We start from the raw sequence: 16,528 nt of genomic DNA, 5'->3' as shown, positions 1-16,528 counted from the left end.
ATCCGGTGTTTGTTACGGGAACCCATCTCTATCACGTGAACCACACCTTCCAGACTAAACAATGTTTCATATCTTCTCACGTTCCCCCTGTATTAACCTTTGTTTGTGCCTTGCTCTCATTTTACTCTGTGAACACAATGAGTAGGCGACTGATGAGGCGATTTTCTGTCAGAGTCTCTGCACCGAATTTTTGAACCAGATGAAGAGGAGGTTGAACCGGAGAAAGAGGAAGATGTCTCAGAAATTGAAGACAACATTGATCCTGATTTTGATCCGGACAATTATGAGACTGACCAGTCAACAGATGGCGAGGAAGTGAAACCAGAGGAACAGGCACCTGAGGTGACATACCAGTCCAAGGGTGGCAACTTGCTCTGGTATCCCTCCTCCCAGGACAGAGGAGGCAGAGCGAGAGTTGAAAACATAATAAGGATGACGCCAGGGCCAACACGATATGCAGCATCTCGTGTGGATGACATCAAGTCCAGCTTCCAACTCTTTTTACCAGAGTCCATTGAGGGTATCATACTGGACATGACCAACCTGGAGGGGAGGTGTGTGTTTGGGGACACGTGGAGAGCATTGGACCAGGTAGACCTCCAAGCCTACATGGGTCTGTTGATTCTAGCAGGAGTATATTGGTCAAACAATGAGGCTACAAAAAGTCTGAGATGCAGAGTCCGGGAGGCTTATATTCCTGTCAACAATGTCCTTACAACAGTTTCATGTCCTCTCAAGAATTATCCGATTTGATAACAGAGATATACGACCTGCCCCCTGCTGAAAGGAAAGGTTTGGGACAGGTGGGTGGAGCGCCTCCCACTGATGTCCAATCCGGGCCCTGAGGTGAGTCGACGAGCGCCTGGTCCCTTTTAGAGGTCGCTGTCCATTCAAGCAGCCCACGCCAAGCAAACCAGGCAAGTATGGAATCAAGATCTAGGCAGCATGTGATGCCAGGAGCAGCTATGCCTGTAATATGCAGGTCTACACGGGAAAACCTCTTGATGGAAGGCCAGAAAACAAACAGGGCATGCGTGTTGTACAGGACATGACAGCCGGTCTCAAGGGGCAGAATATCACGTGGTAACTTTTACGTCATATGCGCGGTCAGGAGCTGCAGAAACAGCTGCTCACCATGGTGGAGACTTAAATGTCATGCCTATGTTTGCAAGGCACGCTCTGACCTAATTGCACAATGCCACTCCTGTGCATGAACACACACACACACACACACACACACACACACACACACACACACACACACACACACACACACACACACACACACACACACACACACACAGAGATGACTATTCATGTTGATGTTCTGTGAATTTGGTTTCTATTTTGACTTTGATTTTTTACAATAAATGTTAATTTAGCGATACATTTTCAGTGTCTATTCTTTGTACATTCACAGTAGTTATTCATGTAAACCACGAGTCTGAGACATTGTTTACATCTTAAAAAGGTGTTAAATAAAATTTGGTGATGATTAATGTTTTTTGTGTTAACGTAAGAGCAGTTAAAACAGACCGGGAACACTAAAGTAAGGGGGGAGAAACGAACACGACAGGAGGGTTAAAGATGCAAGTGTTCAATCTCTACGTGTGTTGTGTGTCTGCAGGTTTCCACGGAGACGGCGCCCGTCCTCCAAAGTGATGCCCAGACCTTCACCATCGGAGTGCTGCCTCAGATCCCGGGCTTCCCCCAGCTCGCCCCCGACTGCGACCTCCAGATCACGGTGAGGCGTCATGGCAACTATAAGTCAGAAGAACTATCACATCGAAATACTTTTAAGTTAAAAACTTTTATTTTCAAAATGCAATTTATGGAAGTCAGATGTAGTTTGCTTTGTTTCAGACACCACTGGTTTCCATGTTGTCATTTACTTTACTGATTGTTATTATTTAGAATCAATAAATCTTCATGTATTTCTGAACTTCTTGTCAATATCAGACTTTTTTTTTATATTTCTCAAAACAGGAAAATCCTGATGCAGTTGTTAGTCGTCTGTTGGTTTGTGTGTCATCTTGATTCAGTGGTTGTAGAACGTTTAAATAAACCCGCCGCTGCTTCGACTGATTCACTTCCCCTTCCTCCATCTCCGTATTGCTGCTTTCAAAACTCCCGTCACACCTGGAAACAACACGGACCTCCTTCTGCACGCTGGACCTGCAGCTTTGTACTTCACAGTGTTTCTGACAAGATTTAGATATTTTAATGCACACGTGCAAATGCTCCACTAAAACAAAACTATTTTACAAGGTCACTATCGCTGCGTTCTGACCTCAGCAGCAAGATGATTGTGATTGGTTGAAAGAAATGTAAACAACCCAGAGCATCTTCCCTCAACAGCTGAATGAGACGTGGCTGCAGCACAGCACGACGGGTCCCATCACATCTGGAGGATATAGTGTCTTTTTACAGCTGTTTTCATCTGTTACATCTGTGTGTGTGTGTGTGTGCAGGCTCTGGAGGATCGGGTAACCGAGGTGACGCCTTCAGCTCTGTCCTTCGTCGACTCTGAGACTCCCAGCGAGAAGCTCATCTACAACATCACCAAACCTCTCCCGCCAGGACAAGGTCAGCCTCTACACACTCTACACACTCTACACACTCGACACACTCTACACACTCTACACACTCTACACACTCTACACACTCTACACACTCTACACACTCGACACACTCGACACACTCGACACACTCCTCGTAACGTGAAGATTAAAAGCATTCAAATCTCCGTCCTGTCGGAGGGTCGGAGCTGAATAATTAGATCCAGTGAGAAAGTCTCTGTGTTTGATTCTCAAACTCAGACCTTGAGACGCAGAAATTAAAGTGTGAAGAAGTTCCGCTGTTCCTCATTCGTTTCAGCGGTTTGGACCAAGGTGCTGGCGATCCACAGTTTTCTGACACAGACCTGCTTAACGAGCCAAAGTTTTTCTCAGCAGTGGAAAACGTCCTGCCTACCCATGTCTTATCTGGACAAACACAAATGTTCAAATAGAAGGTGATGATTTTAAATTCAGTTATGAGCATGTAAGCAGGACTTCAGATGTAATGACCTACTTATGGATTTGACTTTTCCCAGTACGAGGCAGAGACTCCCGACCTGCTGCAGCAGCATCTCAACTCTCCACGATGATTTAATTACCGTGCTGACAAGGACATGAACGAGCGTTTCTCCCCTTTTAGCTGAATTTAAGGCGCCGTTCAGAGCTGCAGCCGTTCAGAGCTGCAGCCGTTCAGAGCTGCAGACGTTCATTTCAGCGCAGTGTATCGTTTTCAGCTCTCTGACTAATGAAAGGCAAAAAATGTACAATGAGACTTATCCTCCAAGTAATGTACTGATAAATGCTGGAGTCCTTTTGAACGGAGCCAGTGAGGAGGAGGACGGCTCCAGATTTAACAGAAACATTTTATTTTCAGAAGTCTGATATTTTCCTCTCAGCATCCAGTCTAGAGAATATTTTCTTCCAAGTGAAATTGTAATATTGGTTACATTTTGAAATAGTTCTGGTGTAGAAGTCCAAGCTTTGAAATGTCTGTTCCTCCGTCTATTAAGAAAGTTTGTCTCATTTTGCAATCATTGAGGATTTTTTTTTTTTTTTTTTTTCTGCTTACAGACACAATTGGTCCTGTAATTGTAATTTTTAATGTCATTAGTTTGTACACAAATTGAAAACCCATTTTAAATTCTCTAAATTGTCCTTTGTTTTTGTATGTTTTAGAAAATAGTGGTGGAAAGGGACATATACGATTAACTATCATGACCTTGGTATTTATGATTTTGAAATATTAACATGCCTCTTTTTTGCCTCTGAGAAATATTTCTGGATTTTTTTTTTTCCAGTGAGACAGACGCAGGATAAATTCTTGTGCTGTGTGTTTTCAGGGGCCATCGAGCACCGCGACAGACCGTACACACCGGCCAAACATTTCACTCAGGCCGACGTCAACGGCGGAAAGATCATCTACAGGCCGCCGCAGGCGCCGTCACACCTGCAGGAGCTCTACCAGTACTCCTTCATCGGTGAGGTCGACCCACACACACATATATTCAACCAAGACAGGAGTCACTGAATGATTATGTAACAGATTAAAAAGGAGGAGGAGGGTTCAAACAAAAAGGTTTTAATTACAGGCTGAAAATGAAAACCCAAAGTGACAGCAAATCAATGTTGGGGCCGGAAGTAAAGTTTACATGGCTGAAAAAGAAAGTGAAGTAGACCCACGACACATCACTGACCTTCAGCTCCTGCATTTACTGCAGGTCAAATAATCTGCTTAATCAATATCTATTATTGGGTAACTGAAAGACAAGTTGACCTGACTGCACCTCATTTTAACACCAACAGGCTCGTATGAGCATTAAGTGACTTTTAAACAACGTGAGCTTTGGATGGACTTTTGGAAATGATTGCTGTGTTACTTCTGTTGTGTTCGATAGAGCCGACTGTCTGCAGTGATTTCAAAGAATCCATCTCCACCTTCAAAGCACTTAATATTCTGCAGCACCACACATTATACACACATCATGTGAGCTGCTGCTTAACAAGGGAGGTGGGAGCGTAGCAGAATATCCCACAAAAATATTGTTCAGTAATAAATCTTGAAACAGCGGTTTTCATAACGTGGTGCAGTGGTTTAAAACAGAAGAACAAAAACACAAAGGAAAATTAAGTTTGTCAAGTATACAATGTGTGCTGCATGCCCCAACTGTACGAGTGTTGACCACCAGCCTCCGGCTCCATAGACTCCCATTCAACTTCTCTCATCAAATCCAAAGTGAATAAAATGTGTCCATCAGTTATCTCGGTGTTGTTAGCTAAAGTCACTCCTTCTTATTAGTTTTCTGGAGGTCCATCTGAAAATAATCCCTCATTCATTAGAAAAGAAGATTCAAGAAGACCTGTTTTTGGGGGCGTGTCTGTTTGATTGACAGGCCTGTGGTGCAGTCAGGTTACAGCTATCGGTGGGCGGGACGTAGTATCGTCAGGTTTCCGATCAGATCGGTCAGATCCACCGCTGGCTCCTCCCCCAGCTCATCCAAATATGGTCACTTCCTGCTCCAAACCGCTCCGAACTAGCAAGATGGTGACGGACAGAATCTGAACTGGAGGATTCATAACGTTCACAAACCAACGATGACGTCACTGATGGTTGATGACATTGCTGATGGTTGATGGTCGGTTCCCAGACTGCTGCTCTGAAACCTGAATGTCTCCAAGAACACTTCTCCAGGCTCATTGCTTCATCATCTCAGCCCTCCTGAAGCATTGAAAGAGTCTCCGTTGATGATTTCAAGCGTTTGACACCAAATTGGATGTCCGTCCTCTGGTCACGTCCACAGAGGAATCACAGACGCGCTCTGTCCACTGCTCATAGAAACGAAGCAACGAAGTTCTTACTGCTCACTCATGAGGGTTAAATCTTCCTTCGACTCAGTAGTTGGCTTAATGATCCACTCTCGTATGGAAGTGCAACATTACATTGCTGGACAACTTTTTTAAATTGTAGTACTGAAAATAGGTCTATTAGTTGACAAGACTTTCGTGAATTATGTACAAGTGATATTATTCTGTATTTAATACTTAAAGGTAATTGTTGTAAAAGTTTGGTCAACTTGCCGTTAGCCATTTAACGAAACTTTAAATCCATCCTGCTCTGGATTGTGTATCCTGGATCACATTAAAAGCAAACAACAAATGTATATACACGATGAATATTTGAACAGGAAGAAAAGGAGTTTAAAAACAATCTGAGGGCGGGTGAGTCCATTTCAAAGGCAAGATTTTTAAGAGTTGCACTTTCCAACAGATAATCCATAATCCGAGATCAAAGCTGACTTCCATTTCTCCCAATCTGGGTTTGTGGAGCTCCAGTGGGAACTCTGCATCAGTGAATCATCCTCGGTGCCTTCTGACTTTTATGCAGTATTGCTTCACCGTTCAGTTTTTATGTTCAGTGCAACGCCCTATAAACTCTGCCTGAATCCGCTGTTTTTTTTTTACTTCTATCACCTCGCTTTTCTTTCTTCAACCCCAACAGGCCTGCCGGAGTCGCTCAGTGTTTATTTTACAGGTAAATACTTCATCTTCCTAAACTTTGACCAGAGAAAGAGGCAGTTTGTTCCTCTTTTCTCCTCCTTCACATCCTGCCCACTTTTCTTTCCATCCTCAGTCTTGTTTTCTCTCCTCAGCTCCTCGTCTTCTCCCTCGTACGATGTCTCTTCTTTTTATTTTGTCATTATTGTTTCCTCTGACTTCATCTTCCCTTACTTTTTATTTTCCTCACTCCATCACTCCCTCCAAATTAGTCAAAGGAGGATACATATCCAATTGGTCAGATCTTGCCTTTCCTTTCCTCTTTTTCATCCATCAATATCTTCCTCCTGTGTTTTTTCTTCAGGTTTCTGAAGTCTTTTGGCCAAAATCAGCATGACTGACTAAAGTTACACGATTGGTCAGCCAAATACCAAATATAATAAATGATTTCAGTTATTACCACAGACTGGATATAAAAGAGTTCGTAGCTTCCAGGTCTGTAAAATGGTTCTGATCCAGAAGTGTCTTCAGCTGCAATACCAGCGAGTGCCACTAGAGGTCATCTCCAAAAAGCCTCCGGCTCCATAGACTCCCATTCAACTTCTCTCATCAAATCCAAAGTGAATAAAATGTGTCCATCAGTTATCTCGGTGTTGTTAGCTAAAGTCACTCCTTCTTATTAGTTTTCTGGAGGTCCATCTGAAAATAATCCCTCATTCATTAGAAAAGAAGATTCAAGAAGACCTGTTTTTGGGGGCGTGTCTGTTTGATTGACAGGCCTGTGGTGCAGTCAGGTTACAGCTATCGGTGGGCAGGATGTAGTATTGTCAGGTTTCCAGTCAGACTACATTAAGCTGACGCTTTTATCCAAAGCGACTTGCAACACACCGCTAGTACACCATTGGGAGCAATTGTTTTTAGGGTTCAGTGTCTTGCTCAAGGACACTTGGGCATATGGACAGGAGGAGCTGGGATTGAACCACCAACCTTACGATTAGTGTGCAACCCACTCTACCTACTGAGCTACAGCCTCCCTAGATCCACCCCTGGCTCCTCCCCCAGCTCGTCCAAATATGGTCACTTTGTGCTTAAAACCGCTCCGAACTAGTAAAGATGGTGACGGACAGAATCTGAACTGGAGGATTCATAATGTTCACAAACCAACGATGACATCACTGATGGTTGATGACATTACTGATGGATGACGGTTGGCTATGACTCTATGGTACTGTTTATACAGCTGTTACAATCAATTAAGCTTCTCGTAATATTAATAATAGTGCATGTCCATCAATATTTAGGACATTGTGACCTGTAAATAAAACATAATAATAAATAAAACAGCTTAGCTCATGACTCCACTCCCTCTTCACCCCATCTGTACAGCGATGACATTACTAGCCTAATGAAATAAAAAGCCTCCAGCGTTTCAAACAGTCCAGTCATATTGCAGGTTTTTGACTTGGTCTTGTTTTCCTCCTCTGTTCGCTGTTCTCGCATCGCTCGTCAGCTCTTGATTACTTATTCACAGTGAGTATAATACCTGCAGTCGATGGGAGCTGGCATGTTCCCTGTTTGAAGGAGCTGGCAGCTGAGAGATAAAGTGACTGCTTTTGTTGAAGGAGTCTGGAGGCTTTGGAGAGAGCAGAGATGGATATATAACGGCTCAGTTTTCTGTCGTAAACGGCCGTTACAGCGGTGGAAAAGTTCTAGATATAGCATTTAAACTCATTTGGAATATGTTTTTTTTTTTTTTTTTTTTTATATAGGTGGCTTAAATACACTTTTGTCGTTAATCCCATCCGTAACAGAACAGAGCTTAGCTTCCACGATGGTGCAGCTGCCTGCTTCTCCAAACTGCCAATACACTGATGGATGGATTATTACCTCACACAACACCACATCAAAATGTCTGAACTATCCCTTTAAGTTCATTCTCCCCAGTTTTGTCTTGTCTTCTGTACTCTGAATATCTTTTCCTCTTCCTCTTCCTTCCTCCTCTTTGACCTTTAGCCTGCAGATAAAACCAGTCCTCCTCTGTTTACTGCACTCTAACTCCACACCCGACAGGAGACATTTGGAGAATACGTGTTTTCACCACGTGAGGTTTCAGAGGTGTCACCAAACTGCTTCTCACTTTATTGTGGTGCTTCAAGCACACAGACAAGTTTTTATCCTCCTTCATACGGCTTCACTTCTGACTTTAAAGGGCCCCAAGTACACAATTACAGTTACGGCTCAGAATATTACGTACATTTATCCAAGTACTATACAGCTCTCAGGTACTTTGCTAGTACTTAATTGCTTTTTCTCCTGTACTTGAAAAGAAAGTCTTCTATATATAAAGTGATGTAATGTCAGGATTATTCAGTTCATTGGTTAGTTGATCAAGCCCAATTGTGATAATTAATAATCATAATAATTAGGCCCTCTATGTCACCTATCGTGCTGAGATTGATGGCGGGGAGCGCCTGTAATCCTGCTGATAAAGACCGCAGGGAGCGGCAGGGAGCCGGTCTGAAGGAGGTCGGTGATACAGGCAGGAGAACGATTATGAAGAGCTTTAAGCATTAATAATGAGATTTTTAAAGTTAATCCATTGTGACACGGGGAGTCAGTGTAGTTGAATCAGCAGGGGTGTGACGTGGTGAGCAGACTTTGAACGTACAGTAATCATGTATGAATAAGTAGAAGCCGGTGAGGTCTGTTGAGGAGGTCTGTCAGGATCGCATTAGAGAAGATGTGTGATGGAACCAAAGCATGGACTCCAAGCAGGGTGTGTAGTTTGGAAATGTTTCACAGGTGGATCAAGAACACATAGTTTTTATGACTGGAGAAAGAGGGAACATGGAGATAACACCAAGGCTCTTGAGTGAGTATTAGCATTTGATATGTGTAGAGATCGAGCCAGTTTTACTAGTGTTGAGTTTTTGGTATTTGGGTCACTCCATATCTGTCTATAATGGAGGTGCTGATGCCTGGAGGAGGTCACTGGTGGTCTGTGCTGTGTTCAGGGTGAAAATCAGATTGGAATTGTTTAAAGAGATTACTGCTGACAAGGTCGATCTGGAGTTGAGGTGTAGCAAGATTGTTTTGGAGATGAATGGTAAATTGGTAATAGGCTGGTAGTTTTAAGGTTGTTTTTTTTCAAGGTTGATTTAATAATGGTAACTTTCAGTGATTTATATAGCGCCAGATCACAATAAGGGTTATTTCAAGGCACTTGACATCGTAAATTCCGTACAACAGAGCCTTACAACATCATAGAGAGGAACCCAACCATTCAACAATCTCCACATGAGCGATAGCTGGAAGGGAATAAAACATACTTTTAACAGGAAGAAACCGCTGACAGAACCGGGCTCAGTGGTGGTCTTCCTCAGCTGGTTTGGGTGAAGAGAGAGCAGAGAGAGAAAAGAGCAGCATAGAGATACTTGAGAGGATTAACCGTTGATGGGGTCAGTAACTGCAGAGCAGAAACATGCAGCTCCAAAAAGACTGTCCAAGCAAGGAGAGCTGCATAGAGAGATAACAAACAGTAAATACAACTATAGGAGAGAGATGACATAATGTTAATGAGACACAACTGTGGAGAAGCTCAGTGCATCATGGGAGGCTTTTACTACATGTAGCAGCACAACTAAGAGACGACTCAAGGTCCACTGAGCAGCTCTAACTACAAGCTTTATCATTAGAGAGCTTTGTAGGTCAGGAGAAGAATTTTGAATTCAATTCTTGATCATTCAGGAAGCCGGTGAGGAGAAGCTAATGTCGTAGAAATATGAGCTCTCCTGCTGAGTTCTGTCAGTTCTCTCACTGCAGCAGTTTGGATCAACGTCAGGAATCTAGAAGTACAAGTGACACATGCATGGATCAACTTCTCTGTGCTGAAGCAGGATGCTCCTGATTTGATTCATATTGCACAGATGAAAGAATGAAGAACATATCCTTATCAAAAATGACTCTCCAAGGGTCCTCACAGTGGTGCTTCAGGCCAAGGCAATGTTTCCTGCCAGATACAATAACTTCAGTTTTGTCTGAATTTCTAAGTAGAACATGTCTTGTCTTCCAGGCGTTGAGTTCACACAGGTCAGATGTGCACAGGGAGCAGTTTGGACAGATCAGACAACCTGGGCTCTGTTTTGGTTCCCGGCTCAGCGCCCGAGCTGTTCAGTAGAGCTCAAATAAACAGATCTAAGGTCCCAAAGACCCAAAACTCCACAGACAGGTTTGTGGGTGTTACAAGTCTTTAATCCCACTTACATAAATCATTAAAACAAGATTTTTTTTTTTAAATGTAACCGTCCGATTTAATGAATCATATAAAAATGAAACGGACATCTGTCTATTGAAGTGGATGTGAATCGGGCAGCTGGTGCGCTTCATGAAGCAGCAGCCGATCTCAGTCATAAAATATAAAAGACACTCAGGTTAACTACAAATGAATTGCAATTAAATTACACATAAAGAGGAAACTATTCAAAAGCCTTTTCAGCCACTGATCTGGTTCAGTAATCTGGCAGCTGTGTGTGACACTGCGTCATTTATAACCCTCAAACCATCGATGCACTTTATTTATTAACACCACGGCAGCAGGAACGTTTAGAGCTCGTCATCAGTGTTAATAAATTAGTTGTATCAGGAGCTTTAAGTGTGAATAATTTACTTCTGCTCACTCAACATGGTTCCAGATCCTGATTTCACTCTGTTGGATGAATGTTCTTTGTTGGACATTTTCTTAATGCCGGTGTTTATAAGATGCAGGTTTTTCTCTTATATCCTTGAATCTCTTCCTACACTGTTCAGCGTTTCCTGTAATACTAGGAATTGATTGGCGTCAGGGATGTGTGTAGTTATGTTCTTCTTGTGTGTGTGTATGTGTGTGTGTGTGTGTGTGTGTGTGTGTGTGTGTGTGTGTGTGTGTGTGTGTGTGTGTGTGTGTCTCAGTGTCAGACGGTGAACACACCACTCCTGAGTTGGACTTTGCCGTCCTGCTGTTGTCGAATCACCAGCAGCCGCCAGTGTTTCAGGTCCTGGACCCGCTGCTGGAGGTCAGCGTGGGAGGACAAGCTCCCATCGGTGAGAGACAAATACACAAACACACTCTCACACACACTACACACCACTCATAATATTCAAGAAGACAGCTTGTGGGCCGTACACGCCGATCATCATCTCTCTAACACGTCTTTATTCCTCTGGTGTGTGTGTGTGTTAGGTAGTTAGGTTAGGTAGTTACTTTATTAATCCCCAAGGGGACATTTTTTGATGTGTGTGTGTGTGTGTGTGTGTGTGTGTGTGTGTGTGTGTGTGTGTGTGTGTGTGTAGGTGGTCAGCAGCTGGCAGTGAGTGATGCTGACACCGCTCCAGACGAGCTGGAGTTTGAGCTGGTAGAAGCTCCGATCCACGGAGAGCTGCTCAAGACTGATGGCAGCACAAACACACGCATGAATAACGGTACAATGATACACACACACACACACACACACACACACACACACACACAAATAACATATGGAAGTTCGTTAATGCCACAAGTGCAGACTGAGTACAAAACAAAGCTAAACTTTTCTCAGTGTGACTGAGGTCAAAGTGCAGATAATCTGACTCGTCTGCTTCCACTGGAAGATTTACAGGTTTATGATTCAGATTGTTTTGACCAACAGCTTCATACAGTGTGAAACTTTCAAAAGAATTCAAAAACAAAAATGTCCATTTACCACACAGATGAATGATTTCCAGGGGTCTCAAACTAACAAACACCCAAAACGGTTTGAATCTCCTCTTCAGGTGACATCTTCACCTTCGGCGACGTCACTCGCAACGTCCTGCTGTACCGGCACGCCGGCCTGTCCACCCAGGACGACGCCATCACCTTCTCGGTCAGCGACGGTATCTCCATGGCGACCACAGTGTTGGAGGTGGCGGTGCTGGGCGCCGGCGGCGACGGGCCTCAGCGGGACCTTGCCGCCACGCTGTCACTGGAGGTGGGAGAGAAGAGCAGCACGGTGGTCAGACGCTCACACCTCGCCTACACTGTGAGTGACAGGAGATGAACGCCGGTTGGAATATGAAACACGATGAGTCAGCTGAAATGTGATGCTGGTTATATGGTCAAATAGATCATCGTCAAAAATGTTCTTTTTAGGTTAGAAATCAAGTAACTTGTTCATTGTCCATACCACTTAATTACAAGATCTTTTAAGGTTTGTATCCTGTTTTGATCACTGTATTATATGTCAAAGATGTCCAAAGACATGAAGACGGATCTGCCACTTGTAGAACAGAATGTCTGTCGGTATATTTGTGTCGGAGCTGTAATAGACTGACAGGTTGTTTAGATATGAGCTGGGATGGGTCTCTAAGTTCTTCATTCAGCCAAACAGGTGCTTTTCACTGTATGTGAGTTCACCTCTGTTTTATGGATCAGGACGACACGTCCCCAGATGAGCAGATCCGAATCCAGTTGGTGTCGGTGCCGATGTACGGCATCCTGACCCGGAGCCAGTCCCAGCAGGAGCACCAGGAGCTGATGGAGTACTCCGCCTTCACCATGGAGGACATCAACAAGCACAGGATCAGGTAGGAGTGGTGGGACTTAGATCATGCCTGCATTGAACTTTTTCACTCCTTAATGACACCTCGAAGTTTGATTTTAGTCTCTTTTTGGGTATCAAACTACCGATTAAAATAACCAAAAATCCACAGTGATTTGTAAAGTGCTCTGCTGAGCTTCAAAGGCAAGAGTGTCTCAAACAAAAAAAAACTGCTCAAAAGCATATATCCAGTGTAGACTCTTAGTTTCCCGTGATGGTTTAAATGCTACTTCAGAGGCTTATAAAAGCTGAACATCAGCAGAAAACCTGCAGCTATTAACCAAAAATGACTTTCAAAAACCCTTAGTCATTACCAGAAGCCATCATTGTGTGAGCAATAAAGGTTCACGAGGGTCCATGGGAGTCGACAATAAAAGGAAAATGCTCAGAGTTCTGCTAACGGCTCCCTCACGATGACAACTTTTTAAAGAAGTGTGAGGCTTCTTCACCTTCACCTGCAGACGTGTTCTCACTTCATCCAGCCAGTTTTAAAACAGATTCTTAGTATTTAGGTAGAAGAGAGTAGAACCATTAAAGCACCGAGACACTTTTTCAGGACGAGAGCAATACGAGGGTAAATCAATAAGTTCAGAGACGCCTGCTCTGCAGCACCGTGGACGTCACGGAGCAGCAGGAAGATGGTAGAAATGTCTTCTCTTGATCATCATCAGTTCCTGAGCTGCACATGTTTGTGTGAGCAGTGTTCTGGTGCGTCAGCGATGTTTTACTCACCTGAAACTTTATCAGAGCAAACATCAAAGTTTGTGAAACGTTTCTGGGGAACAGAGAGAAGTCTCAGGGAGACAAATCAAGTGAGCAGCTCCGATTGTGTTGTTGTGGGTAGAAACTTTTCATGGTGCTGTGAGCTGCTTGTGTCGTGTTGGAGAACCCTGTTACCATGACGACACAGTTTGGGTCATTAGAAGTGAGCGTTTGTCCTCAGACGCCTCAGAAGGTCCAGCAGAGCTCTGTGGTTTCACTCCGACGCTCAAAGAAAAACCAGCTGGTTCTCCTGACGTCTTCTTCCGGAGTTGGACGGAGACGTCCTGGACGTCTCTTAGAACACGTCTCCAGGATCGTGGCTTTGTGGTCTCAGACCTCCTGAAGCATTTCAAGAGTCTCCACTGCTGATTTCCAGAGTTTGATACTGAACCTGAGGTGAACCTTCTGGTCTGGAGAAATCACAGGTCCTCTGCTCATCAACACGAGTGGAACTCAGGAACTGATGATGATCAAGAGATGAAATTTGCACCAGTTACTCATCCGTGTTTTATCTTTCTGCTGCTCGTTGCACGCCACGGTGCTGTCCTCCATGAACTCAGTGATTCACCCTCGTATGTTGTTGGTTCGGCCGAGTACCAGCAGCATTTGCGAGCCTCTAATAAAGTGAATGATTTCACTCTAATAAAGAGGCTTCTAAATCTGAAGTTTGTTCCACTCTCGAAGAGATTAAAAGGCATCACGGCTTCCTCACGCTGCAGTTATATTCATGATACATTTTTCTCATTACAACAGTGAATCGGGATCATTTTTGCCAGAGCAGGAAGTGGTAACAGCTTGCAGAGTCATTTTGTTTTCCTTCACTCTGATGTTTCTTCTCACCAGATGAAAACTCTGCAGACATTTAACAACCAGTAAGAAAACAAATGATTTAACTGGAAATAATTCAACACTTGTTCCCCATTACATTCAATGACTCAGCCTGCTGGTGTAAGGAACGGCAATTAGCATCTCTGATATTACCTGGAAGGTAGCGAGGCCCCCGATGAGAGGCGCTGAAATGAAACATAAATATTCACATGCTAACTGCCTCATTTCCATAATGCAGGCCGTGATTAGCAGCAGCGCCGGATGATCTCCGGGGCAAACTTCGAACCGTCTGTGTTAGTTTTGTCTCTGTGGCGCCGGCTCGTACAAACGAGCCAGGAATTGTTTTATGAGAATGAATGGGATTAGGGGAGATTATACTGGTCTGGATTTCAATTTTTATTTGTGCTTTGTAGAGATTAGCAGCTGTATCATCGTGAGAGGGCTTCAAGCTAAGCTCTCCAAACTCCTCCATCAATCCGGGACTCAACACAATAACAGATCATTATGTGTCCATTGAAAGAGAAATTAAAATGATTAAACATACACCAGAAAGATTTAGTGTTTATCTTTTGATCAGTTTAATAAACCAACATCTGCGTCCACAGGTACATCACTTCATTAGAGACAGGAAGTCAGCCGGTGACCGACATCTTCCACTTTGTTGTTCACGACGGAGACAACAATCGCCTTGACAACCAAATGTGCACCATCACCATCACCTCCACGCCCCGACAGCCCCCGGTGGTCACCGTCCACAGCGGCATCAAGGTGGGCATACTGTACCCTTCTGTACTGAGCACAAAAATAAAGGCAAAAAATATTTTTAAAATATTCGATTGTACACTCACCTGTCTGAGAACCGTGTGGAAGCAGAAGATTATTTCCTCTCTCTACCACTCAAACCCTAAAATATTCTTTTAAAACTTGCTTCTGTATTCAGAAATAGTCATAAATGATATGAATAAAGCAGAAGGCTTCATGTTTCAAGTTGTCCATCTGTCCGTTCCGCCAGGAGTCCAAGTCTTTTTGTGATTGTTGCGATCAGAAATGTTTGAAGTTTGTGAAGTTTTAAGTGAGTTTTTTGCATAAAATTGCAGGAATTTGAAAAAGTTGCAAAATGCTTTTTTTTTTAGCACTACCTGATAAATAAATAAATATTTAATCACTTCCTGTGATAATAATCATGCTGCACATCACAGAAATATTTTAGTTCTAATATTTTTTTATATATTTATTGAACTTAGAGAACCGTGGAGATAAAAGCTACTGAAAGTTCCTCAAAGGTCCTAAAAGCTCCTAAAAGCTCCTAAAAGCTGCGTATGTTTCCAGAACAGAGCATCTGTGACTGGAATATAGAAACAAGGACTACATCAGCTGTCAAAATAAGAGCTTTAGATGCTGTTTAATTCATGTTCATTCAACACATAGACCTGCTGGATGAAACAAACAAAGAGACGTCTCTGACAACTGGACGTGTGGACAAAACTCATTTAACATCCAGTAATATGGAATCACTTCCTTTGATCACAAACATTTAATCACATCATTTTAGAGTTTTATCTGGTGATGAAAACAGGAGCAGAACCTTTCTGATTGTACATGAGGAGTTCTTTTTGTTAATGAAGAGAGTTTTAGTTTGAAAAGACTTTCTTTATGCCGTTAATACTTTCAACACAGATTCTGACATTTTTTGCAGAAAAATCGTGGGAATATTAAAATATTTCAAGCTCCATGCAAACTTCAGTAAATATCTCTGTGCTTCAGAAGAACATTCATTTTTCTCTGTTTGTCTCAAGGAACACAAACTTTTAAATTGAACATATACGAGCCTTTCCTCAGGTTGAGATGATTATCAGTGAAGACACAACTGACTCTGACCTCCAGTTCATCACCTGCTCATCAAATATCCATTGGATGGTTTACCTCAGATGTTCAGTAAGCATCAGCATGTCCTCGTTTTCCTCGGGCAGTTAAAAATGCAGAACATGTCATAAAGGAAACAACAAAACACACTTAGAAAGAGCCCGACTCCAACTGTGGAGGAGGACGGGAGGTGATGCCAGGCTAATGAGGGTTAAACTGAAATACACTCACGAGGCTCCCTCGGGGAAGTGATGCTATATTAGCACTGCAAAACCGCCCAACCTGAAAGACATGAAGGGAAATCTCTAAGGTCTCCTCCATGGAGGCTTTTCTGTTTCTGCTGGAGACAAAGAAAACTTTTTTTTTCTGAGTGAAAACAGTCTCAAAATAAACGTACACTTGACGAGGGATTTGTTTTGGGAAATTAAA

The 16,528-nt window shown here is 43.1% G+C and overlaps 1 protein-coding gene across 2 annotated transcripts in view; it reads left to right on the top strand.

Annotated features, from left to right (window-relative positions):
- fras1 (Fraser extracellular matrix complex subunit 1) overlaps positions 1-16,528 on the top strand; it is a 270,187-nt gene that overhangs the window by 191,088 nt on the left and 62,571 nt on the right. Inside the window, exons 31-39 of one of the 2 annotated variants that reach the window (XM_069169323.1) lie at positions 1,628-1,744; positions 2,472-2,586; positions 3,899-4,036; positions 6,055-6,087; positions 10,998-11,129; positions 11,379-11,507; positions 11,841-12,088; positions 12,481-12,632; positions 14,842-15,004. In XM_069169323.1, coding sequence (XP_069025424.1) covers positions 1,628-1,744; positions 2,472-2,586; positions 3,899-4,036; positions 6,055-6,087; positions 10,998-11,129; positions 11,379-11,507; positions 11,841-12,088; positions 12,481-12,632; positions 14,842-15,004 — 1,227 coding nt within the window. The remainder of the gene's footprint in view (positions 1-1,627; positions 1,745-2,471; positions 2,587-3,898; positions 4,037-6,054; positions 6,088-10,997; positions 11,130-11,378; positions 11,508-11,840; positions 12,089-12,480; positions 12,633-14,841; positions 15,005-16,528) is intronic. The other variant, XM_069169324.1, reaches the window with a different exon arrangement.

Source organism: Embiotoca jacksoni, unplaced genomic scaffold, assembly GCF_022577435.1.
Source record: "Embiotoca jacksoni isolate LCO1_2020_lvr unplaced genomic scaffold, fEmbJac1.0.p SCAF_44, whole genome shotgun sequence".
Lineage (NCBI taxonomy): Eukaryota > Metazoa > Chordata > Actinopteri > Embiotocidae > Embiotoca > Embiotoca jacksoni.
This window is presented reverse-complemented; position numbering and strand designations above follow the sequence as displayed.